This window comes from Trachinotus anak, unplaced genomic scaffold (genome assembly GCF_046630095.1).
Source record: "Trachinotus anak isolate AG129_WGS33_773 ecotype Australia unplaced genomic scaffold, CSIRO_AGI_Tana_v1 ptg000031l, whole genome shotgun sequence".
In the NCBI taxonomy this organism is placed as follows: Eukaryota; Metazoa; Chordata; class Actinopteri; order Carangiformes; family Carangidae; genus Trachinotus; species Trachinotus anak.
The window spans coordinates 1,590,793-1,605,898 of NW_027273882.1; the positions used below are offsets into that span (position 1 = coordinate 1,590,793).

General features: G+C 43.6%; 1 protein-coding gene across 3 annotated transcripts in view; it reads right to left on the minus strand.

The window, feature by feature from the left end:
- slc24a4b (solute carrier family 24 member 4b) overlaps window positions 1-11,815 on the minus strand; it is a 32,140-nt gene extending 20,325 nt beyond the window's left edge. For 2 of the 3 annotated variants that reach the window (XM_071467883.1, XM_071467882.1), the window contains exons 1-2: window positions 11,429-11,752; window positions 4,346-4,450 (exon numbers count right to left, since the gene is read on the minus strand). In XM_071467883.1, the coding sequence (XP_071323984.1) occupies window positions 4,346-4,450; window positions 11,429-11,597 (274 nt within the window). In that variant the 5' untranslated portion in view covers window positions 11,598-11,752. Of the gene's footprint in view, window positions 1-4,345; window positions 4,451-11,428 lie in introns of all 3 variants that reach the window. The other variant, XM_071467884.1, reaches the window with a different exon arrangement.
- Window positions 11,816-15,106: the final 3,291 nt, after the last annotated feature.

Sequence of the window (15,106 nt, forward strand, 5' to 3'; positions counted from 1 at the left end):
ACACACTTTAAAACCTGTCCCACTGTGTTTTCTAGCCTCACTTTTAATAAAAGCTACTCCACGCTAGCCAAAAGCTCAATGGGATGAGACTTTATGAGTAACAAAAAGGCAGCAAATCACAAGCAGAGCAGAATGTGAATGAATAAATACATAAGAGGTCAGGCGTGTTTGAGCGGAAAGTGCTCTGTGCAGGTGCTCGTGCCCGCGTTCGCCCCTCTCTCTCTCTCTCTCTCTCTCTCTCTCTCTCTCTCGCTCTCTCTCTGCTGCATTGTTCCACTGTTGGCATGCAAGAGAGAAGCAAAGCGAGGTCAGTTTCCATTATGCACCGCAGCATAATCCCCGCTTGTGTAATTTCCTTTTAAAAAGCCTCCTTCTGGTGTTTCCCTGGAGTTGACGAAGCTGCAGCCCGTTACCCGCTGGCAGCTTTACTCCTCATGCTGCTGCCAAATTTCTTGCCTGCCCCCCAAAAATAACTCAGTATAGTCCCCCCCCCCCCCCCCCCCCCACCTCCCCCCACCTCCCTTTTGCCTCAAATCCTGCCTTTTTCCTGTGAGCCAACGTCAGAACTCACGCACAAAAATTAACATCAAAAGGAAAAAAATAAAAATCAACAAACTACAGTACCTGCAGGCCAGAGTTATCCACACTTCCTCCTCTCCCACGACCGCCTCACATGCAACATGTGCACCCCCCCGCCCATGAGCAGATTAGTGCCATATCTCAAAACCACTATAATCAAATCCTGTCGGATTAATTCATAGTACAAACCAAGCCATACTAAAACCTTTGCTTTGTTGTTCACTTCTACTTTTTGCACTGCCATCTACTTCTACCAGGCCAATTATGCCACTCAAGAGGGAGTTTTCAATATATGGTATTAGAAGCATCTTTATTAAAGGCAAATTATTCCTCCTACAGAACATTAGCCACAGTGCTCTGCCCCCTCGCCAATTTTCTGTGCTGCATGGTTGGCATCACTCGGTCCCACATGGGAGGGGATACATATGAGAGAGTATAATCTAATATTCTGTGTCCCCATATAAACCTCTAGTCTTTTCTCAGCAAACACACATCACTGATCATGTTCCTCACATAGCCCAAATTAAAAAAAACCCAAAAAAACAAAAACAAAACAGCCATTACATTATTGCTACTTGTCAAATTTTGGTGAAAAAGTCAAAGTGCATTTGTTCCATTCGTCATAGGATTGCTACAAGGGAAATGAATCTCAAGGGGTGGTATGACTCAAGGTCTGCATGTGACAGTTAACAAAGCATATTCAGAGGTTGTATCAGCCCCTGGCAGTGTGATTTAGTCCTTTGTAGATTACAAGCGTGTGTTGTAATCAAGCAGGAACACAAAAAACTGTTTGGACAGCACCTTGTGGAGTTATTACTGAACGGCCAATAAAAGAGGCACTTATGATGAATGGCTGCCTTAGCAGCACAAGTCTTGGGACAAGCAAAACAACATTAGCACCCCATGAACCCAGAGAAAGGTTCCCTCGCTGATCGGAGAAATAATGATGAGGAAAAGGTAGAGAGACCAAAGCTGGCCGAGTGTAATCTATTCGGCAGTGGCCTAATTAAACGGAATGTCAGATGTTGCACACACTCAGCATAAAACAAAAAGCCTCCAATAATAATTCTCATCCAGTCTAGCCTGAGTTCATCCACGAGAACTGCCCCCCCCCCCGGGCTGCAGACCGGAGTCATCACTGGTCCGCTGCTGGATCATCAGCTCTGAGCAAACAACTGCACAGGGAATCACGACACACACGTCTCTCACTTATTGTGAGAACAATCTATTCACTTCTTGGAAAATGTGTAGATGGTAAACAAGTTTGTCATCCTAGAAAGATTATGCCGATATGACCCACAGTCACAAGAGCCAAAATTTACGAGAATGTGACCCCAAAATCTGAAAAACACAATTTCATTGCATGAAAAAAATAACTAACTGTATGATTTCATCTTATCTTTATCTAGCCAAAAACAAATCAGCTGGTTGAGAAACTCTTCCTTGCTACTCAGGGAGTTATTTAACTTGTTCGTCATTTCTACACAAAATGCTTTCAAACATATCAACCTCCACTGAGAACAAGTACTATTGTCTTCAAATGGGGACAAAAAAAATCTGCCAACAGAATTTGGCCTTAAAGGGGCTATTTGTAAGTGTTCTCCAAACATGGTTTCTTGCTGGAGGCAGGTGGTGGTTATTGTGGCTTGAAAAGAGGTTCAGCCATTGTTGCGTTTACAAGACAAGAGGTTATAACACGCCTCCTGAGCAGCGCTGCGTCCTCAGGGCAGACTGGAAGCTACAGTGAGCTGCTACTGGAAAGTGACCAGACGGGCTGGAGCTAGCTAGTTAGCATGCTAACTTCAGTAGAAGAAAAAAAAAAAAAACATGACAAAGACAAGCGTTAACATTGCCATTGCTTTCCACTGCTGGAGACAGCTTATGGTGAGTAAAGGAATGAAGTTTGATGCTGAACTTGCAAACTTTTAATGCTAACTTACAAACAGCTCCTTTAAAGTCAAAATGACAGTTTTATACACCAAAAAACATATTGAAGACATACTCCAACTATGTAATAGTCTTACACAGCTAGAATTAGAACCACGCATGCTGCCCAAATTGACCAAAACCAGGCAACTTGTCAGCTGACGTGCCTGACGTCTGTAACTATGGCAGGATTATTCACAAGACCAAGCCCCAAGAACAAAGAGTCATATGATCAGCACACACTGATGAGGCAGAGCAGCAGTGGTGGGATAAGAGGAAGGAGGACTAGAGCCGGCGAGAAATGTGTGGAATGTGAAGTACAGTGTGGTGCCTCCAGTGCTGTAGACATCTGAATGGGGAAGGGGAAAAAAAAAAAAAAAAAAAAAAAAGGTAATCCTGGAGGATTAGGAGGAAAACTTCCAGCACATAATCTTGTCATTTGGCGCACATGTCAATAGAAACCCACTGTGACTCTAAAAGTAAAGTTCACATTTCAAATGGTCACGATGCTGAATTGTCAGTGAAAATGTGTTTGTTTTGCTTGTTTATATATGAAACAGCAGGTTCACTGTTCCCTGAGGGAGTCGGCCTGCTGCGACCAGTAATGGAATAACTAAAAAAAAAAAAAAAATTTTATACTTGAAATTACTCCCAAATTGTCTTGCTCTGGTGTCATCTTCTGCATGTTAGTCAAATACAAATAATAACACAAATCCCAATACTCCATTTAGCAGCTCATTTAGCAAAATAATCATCCTCGAGTCTTAAAAATCCTCCTTCAACAGGTCTCCTTTCATCTATATTCCCACCTTAGATTTAGTGGCTTTCGTAATGAAACGTCCCTAAATTCTGTACAACCAGCTGACATCACAGCACCAGAGGTACATACTATTTTTTAAATGAAATTGCCAAATGGGACTAAATCTCTACCCCTGGCAGCTTTGATGCCATGCTTTTCCCACCGAGTCATACAGGACCAGAGAAAGTGATTCATTGTGTTTGTGAAAAGAAAACTAATAAGATTGAGGCAATTGAAATGACAAGGAAATAAAACAAATAACGAGACAAACAAGTGCCATCTCTTGCCATTACTTCCAATCAATACTTTCATGAAAAACGTAGCTTTAATGTTTTTTCGCAGCCTGATGCAGATGTCAGCAGTGTCAGTGGAGCTGTCAGCATACAGTCCAGTATAACTAATTATAGAGAATGCTGCTTCCTAGGAGTAACAGAGACGCTGTGAAATAATCAATACTTAACCTTTTTAATAGCCCCTCCAGAGCTTATTACAGCACAAGTGATCTAAACGAGTCAGAACAATATAGACCCACCTCGGACTACACAACCACTTGGTGTTACTTTGAGTTTTCCTAACAGTTTTATTTGTTTTGTTTATTTTTCCTCTGAGAACAGTGCATCCCCTTTAAGAGAGTTTAACAAAAGATATGTGCATATAATGATCTTCAGACTGCATTAGTCAGGCCCTGCGTATTAATTAGTGGATTCTCAGCTGCTGATCATTAAAGAGCAAGACCATTAAATCTCCTGATCGCTGGCTGAAAATGAAAATGACTAATTTAAAGCAGTATGCATTGATTTTTAGCGGCATGGGAGCAACAGCAGATAATGCTATTATTGCAAGGTAGCACATACATTATTAAAAAAAGTTGCGGGCCAGAAGACCAAAGTCGAAAGACACGAAAACATCACATAGAGCTGAGGAAAGCTGCAGCATTGGGTGATAATTCTTGCAACAATACAAGCAACAACTTTTATACCATTGTAAAAATAATTTTAAAAAAAAGTTCATCAGTGCAGCTTTAATCTCACAACAGTATACCTGGCTCTGAACAGTTCTTCTCTGTTTCGTTGTCTGGTGCCGAGGCCATTAGCCGTCTTCCCCAGTGTTCCAGGTTCGGATGCCCCTCCACTATCATCCCATGGCCTGCAACAGAATACAAACAGCTTTGATTATCAGACATCCACATAAATACTACATCTATGCTTGTAGCCCAGTCTGCAGCACACATCATGTTGGAGGTTCAAGCTCCTGGTATGAATTTAAAATCCCTTTTTTTTTTTTTTTGCTGCAGGGAAACCTTGAGACTCCATTTTGCACATCTGAAAACCCAGCAATCAAAACCTAACATGGCCACTCTTACGCAGAGGATCTTTCATGACCCAAAAGATCCATGATCATGATTATAGTCATTTATCCAAACAAGGTTGCTTTCCTTTAATCCCTTAAAAGTTTTCATTTATGTAGATATGACATTTTCATCCAGCGGCGGCAATAACACATCAAAATGCAGCTGCTGTGCCATTATGTTTTGGGAAGGCAGAGTGGGAGGAGGAGCGTACAAGTTTCATTTTTCATTAAACTGCTCTTAAGCCTCTGTAATGAGGACATAAAAAACAGCAGTCCCAAATCTATTATGTAAAAATCATGCCGACGAGCTGAGCGGCGTTTTTAACTTGTAATTTCCATAAAACGTCGCCATACAAACGCAACGTTGACCTGACAAAGCAGGAACTTACTGCAGGATGATTAAACAGTATTGTTGGATACACAGTAATGAGCAGATCATTGGGGAATACCCCGAGGACTGAAGGTCTGTGTTTCCTTCAAGAGACCACCTCTGTCTGGCTTTTAGTTGTAGGTTATACAATAGCTATGAAAGACTTTCTATGTAGCAGCAGACTCACATGATCTCAGTGTTTGTAAAGGTCTCCCTGACCATGTGAATGTCTGCATATGATCACCCAGTCTCAGCAGGCTCATTTCCCCTCTGGCAGTGTCTACGAGGAACTAACGGTTCCAGACAAAGGAGACAAGTACAACTTTAAAAAGGGCAACAAGTTGTCCAAATGTGTTTGAATATGATGTAATATTGTAGAAGTGAACCAACCAAATGACCTTTTCTTGCAGATGTAACAGTGTCATTAAATATGCCAGCTGAAAAGTAACAAGTCGATGCAGCACAAATGTTTGAAAGACTATTTTCCAGTTAATCTGTTGATTGTTCCTCTTTTGGTCCAACTCGTGTTGAAATGAGAAATGTTTTAACGCGATATGCTGATTTTATATCGCAGAAGGTTTTGTGGTGTAACAAGATGAAGTGATATGCTGTCATTACCAGAAACATTTGTGAAAACGGAATGATTTAGTATCCAGCAATAACTGGAGAAGATGTCATAACATGAAAAATATTGAGTTTCATGAAAAAGATCTTGTCAGAACAAGAAAAGTTCCTCGCTATGACAAGAAACTAAGACATTTTTTTGGTCATGATAGTAGCAATACACTGCTGTAACAAAATAGTTTCAAATGCCCAAGACAGTTACCCACGGCTCAAGATAAGGCCATTAAATTACTTGTTTTGTCCGACTAACAGTCCAACACCCAAAGATATTCAGTTTAATATCACAGAAGACAAACCAGGAAAATAATATTTGGGAAGGTTAAACACGGCGATGTGTGACATTTGTTTCATAATTGACTTGAACAACTAAAATAATTGATGCCATTGTTGCCATTTGGTGATGAGCATAAGTGTATAGAACAGTAAATTTTTCAATAAAAACACAATGGTTGCAGGTCAGAAAACCAAAACAATGAGCTACAAGATGCTAAAATGCTCTTTTACTGAACTGTAGAGTCAACGAGCAACACAGTGAGCCACATTACACGTAGTTGTTTCATTGTTAATGTGAAAATATACATTAGTGAAGCTTTATGGCAGTGGTCAGCAACTGGCGGCCCACAGGCCAAAACTGGGCTGCCAGTTTTGTTTTGTTTTTTTGTTTTTTTTAATCTTACAATATCGAACTGACATTCTCACATTAAGATGTAGCTAATGTCGAAACAGAATCTCCTCCCACCTGAAGATGCTTATTATACTTTTATCCAATTTGAGAGTTGTCAGCGTCTGGTTCTACAATAGATCTCCGTCATAGCCGTAACAGTTACCCACAGTATCACAGTATCACAGTGATTTTGTCAACAAAAAAAAAAAGCGCAAACTGTAATTCTATGGTTCAAACAAGCTTTTAGCTTTTATTATGAAAAGTTCAGACAGGAAGTTCCAAAGGTTCTGTCGTTTACTAGATAGACCTCTGAAATAGCGGTTATATGAAGTGATATGAAAAAAATAACACCAGTTCAATGACTCAGTCAAACATATATATATGTGACTGTGGCCACACTATAAAGTACATTTAAGTTGCATTTTTATCAATCAGTTTCTTAAAATTAGCCTTTGATTATGTTCTGGCCCAACATGTAATGGGTTAGGAAAAAAATTGGCCCGAAGCCAAACTTACTTGCGACCCCCGCTTTATGGGATCCTTTTCAAAAAATGAATCTGCATGAATCAGTAGAGTTTGGGCTGTAGCGGGCCGAGTGCAAAAAAGAAAATAAAACGAACCCACATGCTTTCCCACATCAAGGATTTAATTCTTGATTTTTATGCATCATTTTGTGTTTTAATCCAACAGCTTTCAGTCAGTGTTTTTCTAAAGTCCTCTACCTGGACCTGAGGATATTTTCAGGATACTGAAACAAGAATGTCTTCGTTAAATGGCTTTCTATCTATTACAGCTAGACAACCTGAAGATCAGCAGGCACTGGACAAACAGATTGTACACAAGGCGACTGCAGCTGCTTCCCACAGTTCTCCAAAAGGCCAAACCCTCCAGTCATGGCTCCAACCTGTTCCTCCTCACTAACCAGCTCACTTTCACTGCTCTCTCGCCTCTGGTCTCCTGTTTCGTTCTATCCTAGCAAAGCTCATAATAAAACATTGTCCAGGGGAAAGACAGTGAAACATATGGACACATCGCACAAAGAGACGTTTGTCATACGTAAAAGAATTATGTGCATGGAACTAGGTGTGATCTTTCACACTTAAACAACAAAGTGGTGTGGACATAGTGGATTATTTCAATTTTTTGGCTAATTGTGCATGGCAGTCCATCTGAATGTAATTTCTCTGGGCAGTTATGTGTAGAATTGTTTCAATGCAACTATGAAATCCTGTGGTTTTAAAACAAAGAATCTATGACCATTTCCTGGAAGACTAAACAAGGCAGGACAACTGTGTGTGTGTGTACACAGGGGCTGTTCAGTGTACTGAGCTCTCGCTGCCAAGAATCTGAAAGGGAAAACAAAGACGATGTGATTCTGTCAGTACTTCTAGGCAGGCTAGAGGTAAAATAAGGACTGCAGTCTGTTGTGGCCTCAGCATTGCTGGCTCATGCTACACCGACTTTCCCCCCTGAGCTGACTCTTGCTGATTAATCGTCTTATTCCTCATGTGCAATGACCAGTGTTCTGGTCTTGTAAAGAAATTGATGGTTTTGATTACACCTGATTAATCCCTGTTCGTCTGAGATTAGGAAATCTCAAAAAAAACTTTTCATTTTTAGTGGAATTTGATGGACAGGGAGCCAAGAATCACTTGATTCGATTTTGTGGCGAGCTGGGTCTGAGATCTCAGATAATTCATCTAGTTCTTAAATAATCAGTTGAAAGAAAATTAATCAACAACTGTCAACAATTTTGATAATCAATTCATCTAAACATTTATAATTTATTTACAGAGGCAAAACGGACCAGGCATTCATTGGTTCCACATTGTCCACGTTTTGTGTCTTTGTGAACTGAATATCTTTTGGAACATTTTTCACAAATTGAATAATATTTGAATAAATGATTAATCACAAAAAACACAGATGAACAACATTTTTTTTAAATCACTAACTGCAGCACTAAATGTATCATTTTAGTCATTCAACACATAAAAATGCTCATAACTGCTTAAAAAAATGCCAAGATGTGCCTTTTTCTCTGATTTCGTACACTAACTCAATACTTATGAGTTCGGCTTCTGGTCAGACGAAGTAATTTCAGTATAACACTTTGGGGTCTCGGGACTTTCGTTAGACATTTTTTAGTCCTTCTGACACATTATGAAAAGTAAAAGACCCTACAAAATATGAAAAAATGATCAGGGTGATTATTTTCATTATTTGTTCATCTGTCTTATGTTTTCCTTTCATTGTTTTCTCTATACAATGTCAGAAACTAATTGAAAATGTGTCCATCATAGGTTGTAAAAGCCCATGGTGATGTATTCACATAGCTTTGATATATGATAAAAGCATTGCCACATTGGTTCAGCATGAAAAAAAAAAAAACCTGACTAGATTAACTGGTGGTCAAAACTGCTGCAAATTGATTTTCTGTTGATCAGTTGTTTCAGCTCCACAGTTGATTCCAATTTCTTTTATGTTTGCACAGAATCAAGAGGCCGACTCATCTTTTGTGGCCGATGGAGTACAACAGTAAGATTTAGCGTTAGAGTTGGTGGAGGTTCTTCCATTATTGACTGCTTAGTATATACACAGGAGAGAGAGGCCAAGCTGAAATCCTAAATACTGCAGCGCAAAAAGGGTTACATTAAAAAGCGGCACTAAATCTACTTGGCTGCTTTGGAGCAGAAACAAATGAGCTAAAATGGGCTTCTTGCAGACTGTACTGAGCGGCAGAGGGACAGAGAGTAGCACAGCACTGATGTCATCCTCCAGCTTTTTTCAATCAGCTCAGGAAGTAGATGGACCAAGGACAGCCATCCATCAACCTTCCTCTGCTATGAACACACTCTCTTACGTGGGTATTCAACATCACCATCAGTCTGCCCCCACACCTCCCTCCCCCAGCAGCATCAGCCTGCTGCAGCTACCTGTCAGAGCTCTGCCCTGCCCTGCTTCTTCTCGAGAAAGAAAAAAAAAAAAAAAAAAAAAACACCTGTTCTGCTCTCCCATGCCGAGCTCCATCACACATGCACACACGCAGCCCGATCAGCATGCACGGCAGCATGTTGCGCCCCACCCCTCTTTATAGAGATGTAACCCGGGAGTAGTACATCAAATCCCATCCATCTGGACCATTCAGCTCGTCAACGACCCCCCCCTCCTCACACTACTATCAATCAAATGGGTGGCAAACATGGGGCACAGGTTTGTTACTGTAACATGACAAATGCTTGTTCCCGTTGTGATGGCTGAAAGATGAGAAGGCCACAGCAATTCAGTTGGACGGATCTGATTATGGTGAGCTTTGGGTCTCGTGGGTTCAGAGGGGATTTCTGTTTCCCTCCCATCAAACACTCTCTCATGCATGTCACCTTGACATCCCACCACCACCACCACCGCTGCTGCTGCTGCAGCTGCTGGTCAAACAGTCGCCTGAAATTCACGAGAAAACGCATTCTGTCAAATACCTCCACATGACAACCACAGTGTGGGTCAGGCAAACTTGATTAAATGGAAAAAAAAAAGGCAAGCCATTAGTGACTGGGTTGGGGGGGGGGGGGGGGGGGCTTACTTTGGCTCCCACAGCCTGCCTTTGGAGATAGGAGATTTGCACTCGTCTGTATGATATCATTCCAGAATAATCTTTTAAGCCTCTTGTTGTTTTTAATGTAATTAATAAAACTCCCGATACATCCGTTAGAGATCTACAGTCAAGCAGTAGCTGTGGTGAATTTACAGCCGCTTTCAGCCCTGAGGCCTAAGTGGTTGCAGATGGACAGATCCCACTACATGGTCTGGGGCTGAGGCTTAGGGTTAGAAGCACTTTGAAAGGGGAAAAAAAAAAAATAAATAAATAAAAAATCAGGCCTTCTTCCCTTTCGTGCAAAAATTCCTGACTTAAATGCAGTAATAGGTCTCTCCTGCATAGTGGCTCAACTAAAACATGTTATCAAAAATTAATGTAGGCACCAAACACAGCTCTGTGTGTGTGTGTGTGTGTGTGTGTGTGTGTGTGTGTGTGTGTGTGTGTGTGTGTGTGTGTGTGTGTGTGTGTGTGTGTGTAGTTAACCTCTGATCCCAGTGGTGTGTCAGTTATCATTCTTCACCAGCAAAATGTCAAGGTTGGTCGTTAGATTACATAACTGCGTGTGAGGCTGTGTGGGATGCTCTGCGTGTCAGTGTTTGCACGGGCCTGAGGTAAGATTTTTGAGGGGGGGTGGGGGGGGGGGGGGGCATGTTGTCTGCCAGCGTCCGTGCGTGTGCGTGTGCACGTGTGTGTGCCTCGATGCATGGGGACATCACACGCATCACGCATGATCAGCCATCTGAGCCGTTCGCTCAGCGCACACCCCGGACATCAGCGGTGCGCATCAGCGTTTATCCGCCCTCCCTCCTGGAGAACCGTCGGCGGTGGCCTCTGCGTAAAAATCGGCATCCCTCGATCGGCCTGCCTAAACCTGGCGGCGGCGTGGTGATGCTCGAGTGTGATCGAGGTGGTCCAGCGTGTGTGTGTATGTGTGTGTGTGTGTGTGTGTGAAGCCCCGGGCTAGACAAGATGATGCCAGCATTAACCACGAACCTGAGCTCCAGTGTTGTGTGACCGACGATATGCGCCTGGCGCCAGAAAGACAATTATAAAATATAATCCTAATAATAATTTAAATAAAACATTTTGGAGAGAAAGAGAAAACAAACCCGAACCCGATCGGGGGTTCGTTCTCGGGTCGGATACTTGATGGGTGCATGTGGAGTGGGAGGTGTGCGTGTGCCGTGATGATGAGCCTGCCTCTCAAATTAAAAAACGTGCCGCTGCCACAAGCGCGCACACTGCGGCATACACGGACTGACAGACGCATGTAATCACCGACACCGAGCTACAAGATGAATGTGACCCGACAATAACATGTCGCACACGGATGTCGCGCTCCGATCGCGTGCCCTTGACAATTAAAGCCCATTGGTTTGTTTCTGTGATCGATCGGAGGGAGCTGCGTGATTCCGGTTCACTGATGTGCATGTGGATGCGTGATTACACTGCAGATTTCCGCTCCTTCCTCGGCTCTCTGTGCGCCCCCCCGGTGCAGCTCAGCAGTCTCTCCCCACTCACCTGTCTTGGTCAACAGCGCCGACATGCTCCACGCCACGAAGAGGACACTGCAGATGAAGCACACCTGAACGAAAAGCATCTCCCTCCTCTTGCGAACTTTGAATATCTTGGCAATTATTGTCTTTTTAGACGCGCTCACGGCGTCGGTGTCGGTGTCGTCCCGCTCCATGCTTCACAGCTCGGCCGGCGGCCACTTTCACTATTTTTTTTTTTTTTTTTTTTTTTTTTTTTTTTTTTTTTTTTGTGTGTGTGTGTGCGTCCTTGAGAGCCGAAGAAACTGCCGCCCCGCTTGCCTCTTCACACGGAACAGAGCCGGGATGTGGTCCTCATTTCAAGCCGTCCAGGGCGCAGATGGAGAGTGTAGTGAAGCGGACAGTGTCCCCCCCCTCTTCCTCCTCCTTCCTCCTCCTCCTTTCTTATCTCCGCCGCTGAGAAAGATGCCTCTCTGTGAGACTGGGCAATGACACGGCGGTCAAATTCCGATGTAGGGCACAAAAATCAATTCAGCGATGCTCCTGAATTCGGATTCTGCACGGAGACCCGAGCCGGATGAGCTCCCGTCGCAGCGCGCATCCTTCCTGTCCCGTGAAGAAGAAGAAGAAGAAGAGAAATATTTTGATATCAGCTGCAATATCCTCTGTCCGTGTAGTTTCTGTGTTCGGCATGAAATGCGTCAGTGTGCGGTCACAAACCGCGGAGTCGCTCAGCTGCGCCGTGTCGCGGGCTCCACGCACCTGTGCGCCCGCTAAGTGAAACCAATCCGTGTTCATCAAGGTTAATTGTTCCACTCGGCCAGCAGTCGCGCCGCTCGCCTCGCTCCGGCGCCTCCCCCTCCTCAGTGCACAGGAGAGAGAGAGAGAGAGAGAGAGAGAGAGAGAGAGAGTCGGCGTCTCTCCGCTTCCCCCCCTCCCTCCCCTTCAATCAGACCCTTTAACTTCGCTAAACCAGCGTGGAACGGAAGATCAGGCTTTGCTTTCCTCTGTCTTTCCACTGTCAAAGCTGGAAACCTCCGGACAGCTGCTCCTCGACCACTCTGGGTCCTGGAGTCTGGCCAGTTTGTTTTTTTTTTTGTTTGTTTTTTTTTCTCACGTTATTTGCGCGTCGCCGTGAGATCAAACGTGCAGGTTGAGAAAAAAAAAAACCAAAAAAAAAAAAACCCTATCATGCTACTCACAACAAGACTTCCTGTGTCCCACCATTGCTGTGTTATGAAACCAAATCCAATATCTTTCTGGGGCCCGAGCGCAGCCCCTTTAATAACTGGCCTACAAGTCACCTGCTATCCTCATGTTGATATCACGCTGAATAATTGAGGTTATAGATCTTCCAGCTCACAAGTATCAATGCCTGCTTTTTTTTTTTTTTTTTTTTTTTTTTTACTCCTCCTCCTCCTCCCACTTCAACACCAAATCTACAACCATGAAAGAATTGCCTAAAGGTTTATTGGTGCCAAGATTATAATGGCTTCCGCATTGTGCTCTTCAGAAAATTGCCTCACACAAACAGAGCTGCTGGACCTGTGCACACTAGAGATGAATAATGTGATGGGGACCTTTGTGTCGGTGTGGCAGTTGTAAATTAAATGTGGGTAAAATATGTCCCGCAGTCAGGGATCATTAGAAAGCAAACAATTACCATCATGAAGAAAAATCAATTGTATATTCGGGAACATGAAAGACCCTGGCTGCTCTTATAACTCACTCCACGCTCTCTCTCTCTTTGCCCACAAACATATATGTCAGCTTGAAATGCTCACTTGAACTGGACTTACTCTCCACTACTACACTGCTAATTAGTGTTTGATAGCTGGCAGCCTCACAAGTGTGTCACCCCATGCAGGCCAACTGAGGTCTCTGTGGAGTCTGCAGGCTCCATGGCATGTGAGTGGCGAGGGTCAGGTGTCATTGCTCACCCACTATTCGGCGTTAGCCGTTGCCACCTGGAGCTGTCACTGTGGCATATAGGAAATAATTGGACAGTTTTAATCTTTGGCAATTATGTAAATCATGCGGAATACAATTTGATTTGACAAGCAGCCTGTTATTATGACGTCTGAATCAAAATGTAATTTAGCGTTGTGGTTAGAAAAGTGTGCCGCAAAACAGTGAGATTCAAAGTTGTTTGTTTGAAACTTCCACTAAGTGATTCCATTTTGCTGCAGCGTTGTTGAGAAAAAGCCCTGCCACCCCGCTGTTTGTTCCCATGCAGCGCTCCTCTGTTATTAACCAGCTGTATTTATAGACTGGTCCTGGAATAATTAAGTCGCTTCCCATTGTTGAACTTTTAATAGCTTGCCCCATTCAATTCAAAGCTGGTAATGTTTCCACTAAGAAAAAAACTTGAAGGGAAACGGGGGGGGGGCAGGCTTATTCACATGTACGCTGCTTATTTTTTGGCCGAGCGCAGTCACATCTCTCCACCAAACAAGAATGAATTAGTGAGCTTAAGAGACGCTAGTAGGTCAGTTTTGTTGGTCAGAGCCAGGTTAGCTGTTTCCCCGTTTCTGGTCTTTGTGCTAAGCTGAGCTAAGCTATTAGCTGTAGCTTCATATATCCCTTGCAAACACAACAGTGTTGTCAGTCTTTTCATCTAACTCTTGACAAGAAAGCAAATGAACGTATAGCCCAGAATGTCAAACCACTCCCTCAACACATGAGCGCAATCTCGTCTTGAAACTAAAAACAGCACACACGTGTGTTTTGGGGGCTTGTGAGGCCACAGAGTGGAGACTGTCTGCTCTTGCTGCCTCCAGGCCTGTTGAGGGTCACCTTAGCTGCCAAGATAACAGAACAGGAACTCTGCCACAACCTCGTAGCCATCTACATGAACAGGTTGACAAGGCTGAAACAGCATGTCAACTTGTTACGGCCGCCGCTGCTGCTCACTTAAGCAAAAACCGAGCAGCCTGTAAGGGTCAAAGGCCTCACACTCCAGCGCAATCTCCTGCACACCAAGGTTATGTAAGATCAGGACTGTCTCTGTCGGTACAGCGTGAGGCAGACCTCCAAAAACATTTGCTCCATCATCTCCATGAAGCGTCGAAGATGTTGTGTGGAGGCTGCTGGTCAAGTATGGAAGGCGTCACAGGTTATTTAGTCAGGACTTTCTGAATCTGTCGCCAGGTTTTGTGTTTATCCTGTAGTTTGGGTCTTCTGCATGCACTCACACACACACACATACACATCAACATGTCCCGACCCGTGCCCATGCCAAGGGATTAGTCCCCTCCGGGCCCCTGCCCACACAGCAGGCAGGCAATCGGGGAGCAGTGCCAGGGCCTGCTTACAGAGATTTATCCACTGCTTTACACTCCCTGGCTTCGTCAAACATACACACATGGCCTCCTTTGCCTTCTGCAGGACCCAGTGAATGGCTGCTGATCTGCAGCAGAGATAATCGTGTGTGTGAAATGTGGTTTTAGCTGTAGGGAGACGGCAAGAGGTTGGCTTTGTGGGAGTGTTTTACTGTGGGCAGATGTCAAAAGGAGCAGTCATTGAAACAAAAATGTGTTGTTTGATATAAATGCCAAGTATGTGTCATGTCCTTCCACTGCAGATCAATAATGACTTGATGTCAAGGGTGTTAACAATGAACTGCGTGAGTGTTACACAACGATTGCCATTTGACTCAGCACTGCTCATTTCAGCTTCCAACTCCAATTATTGCAGTGATGATTCA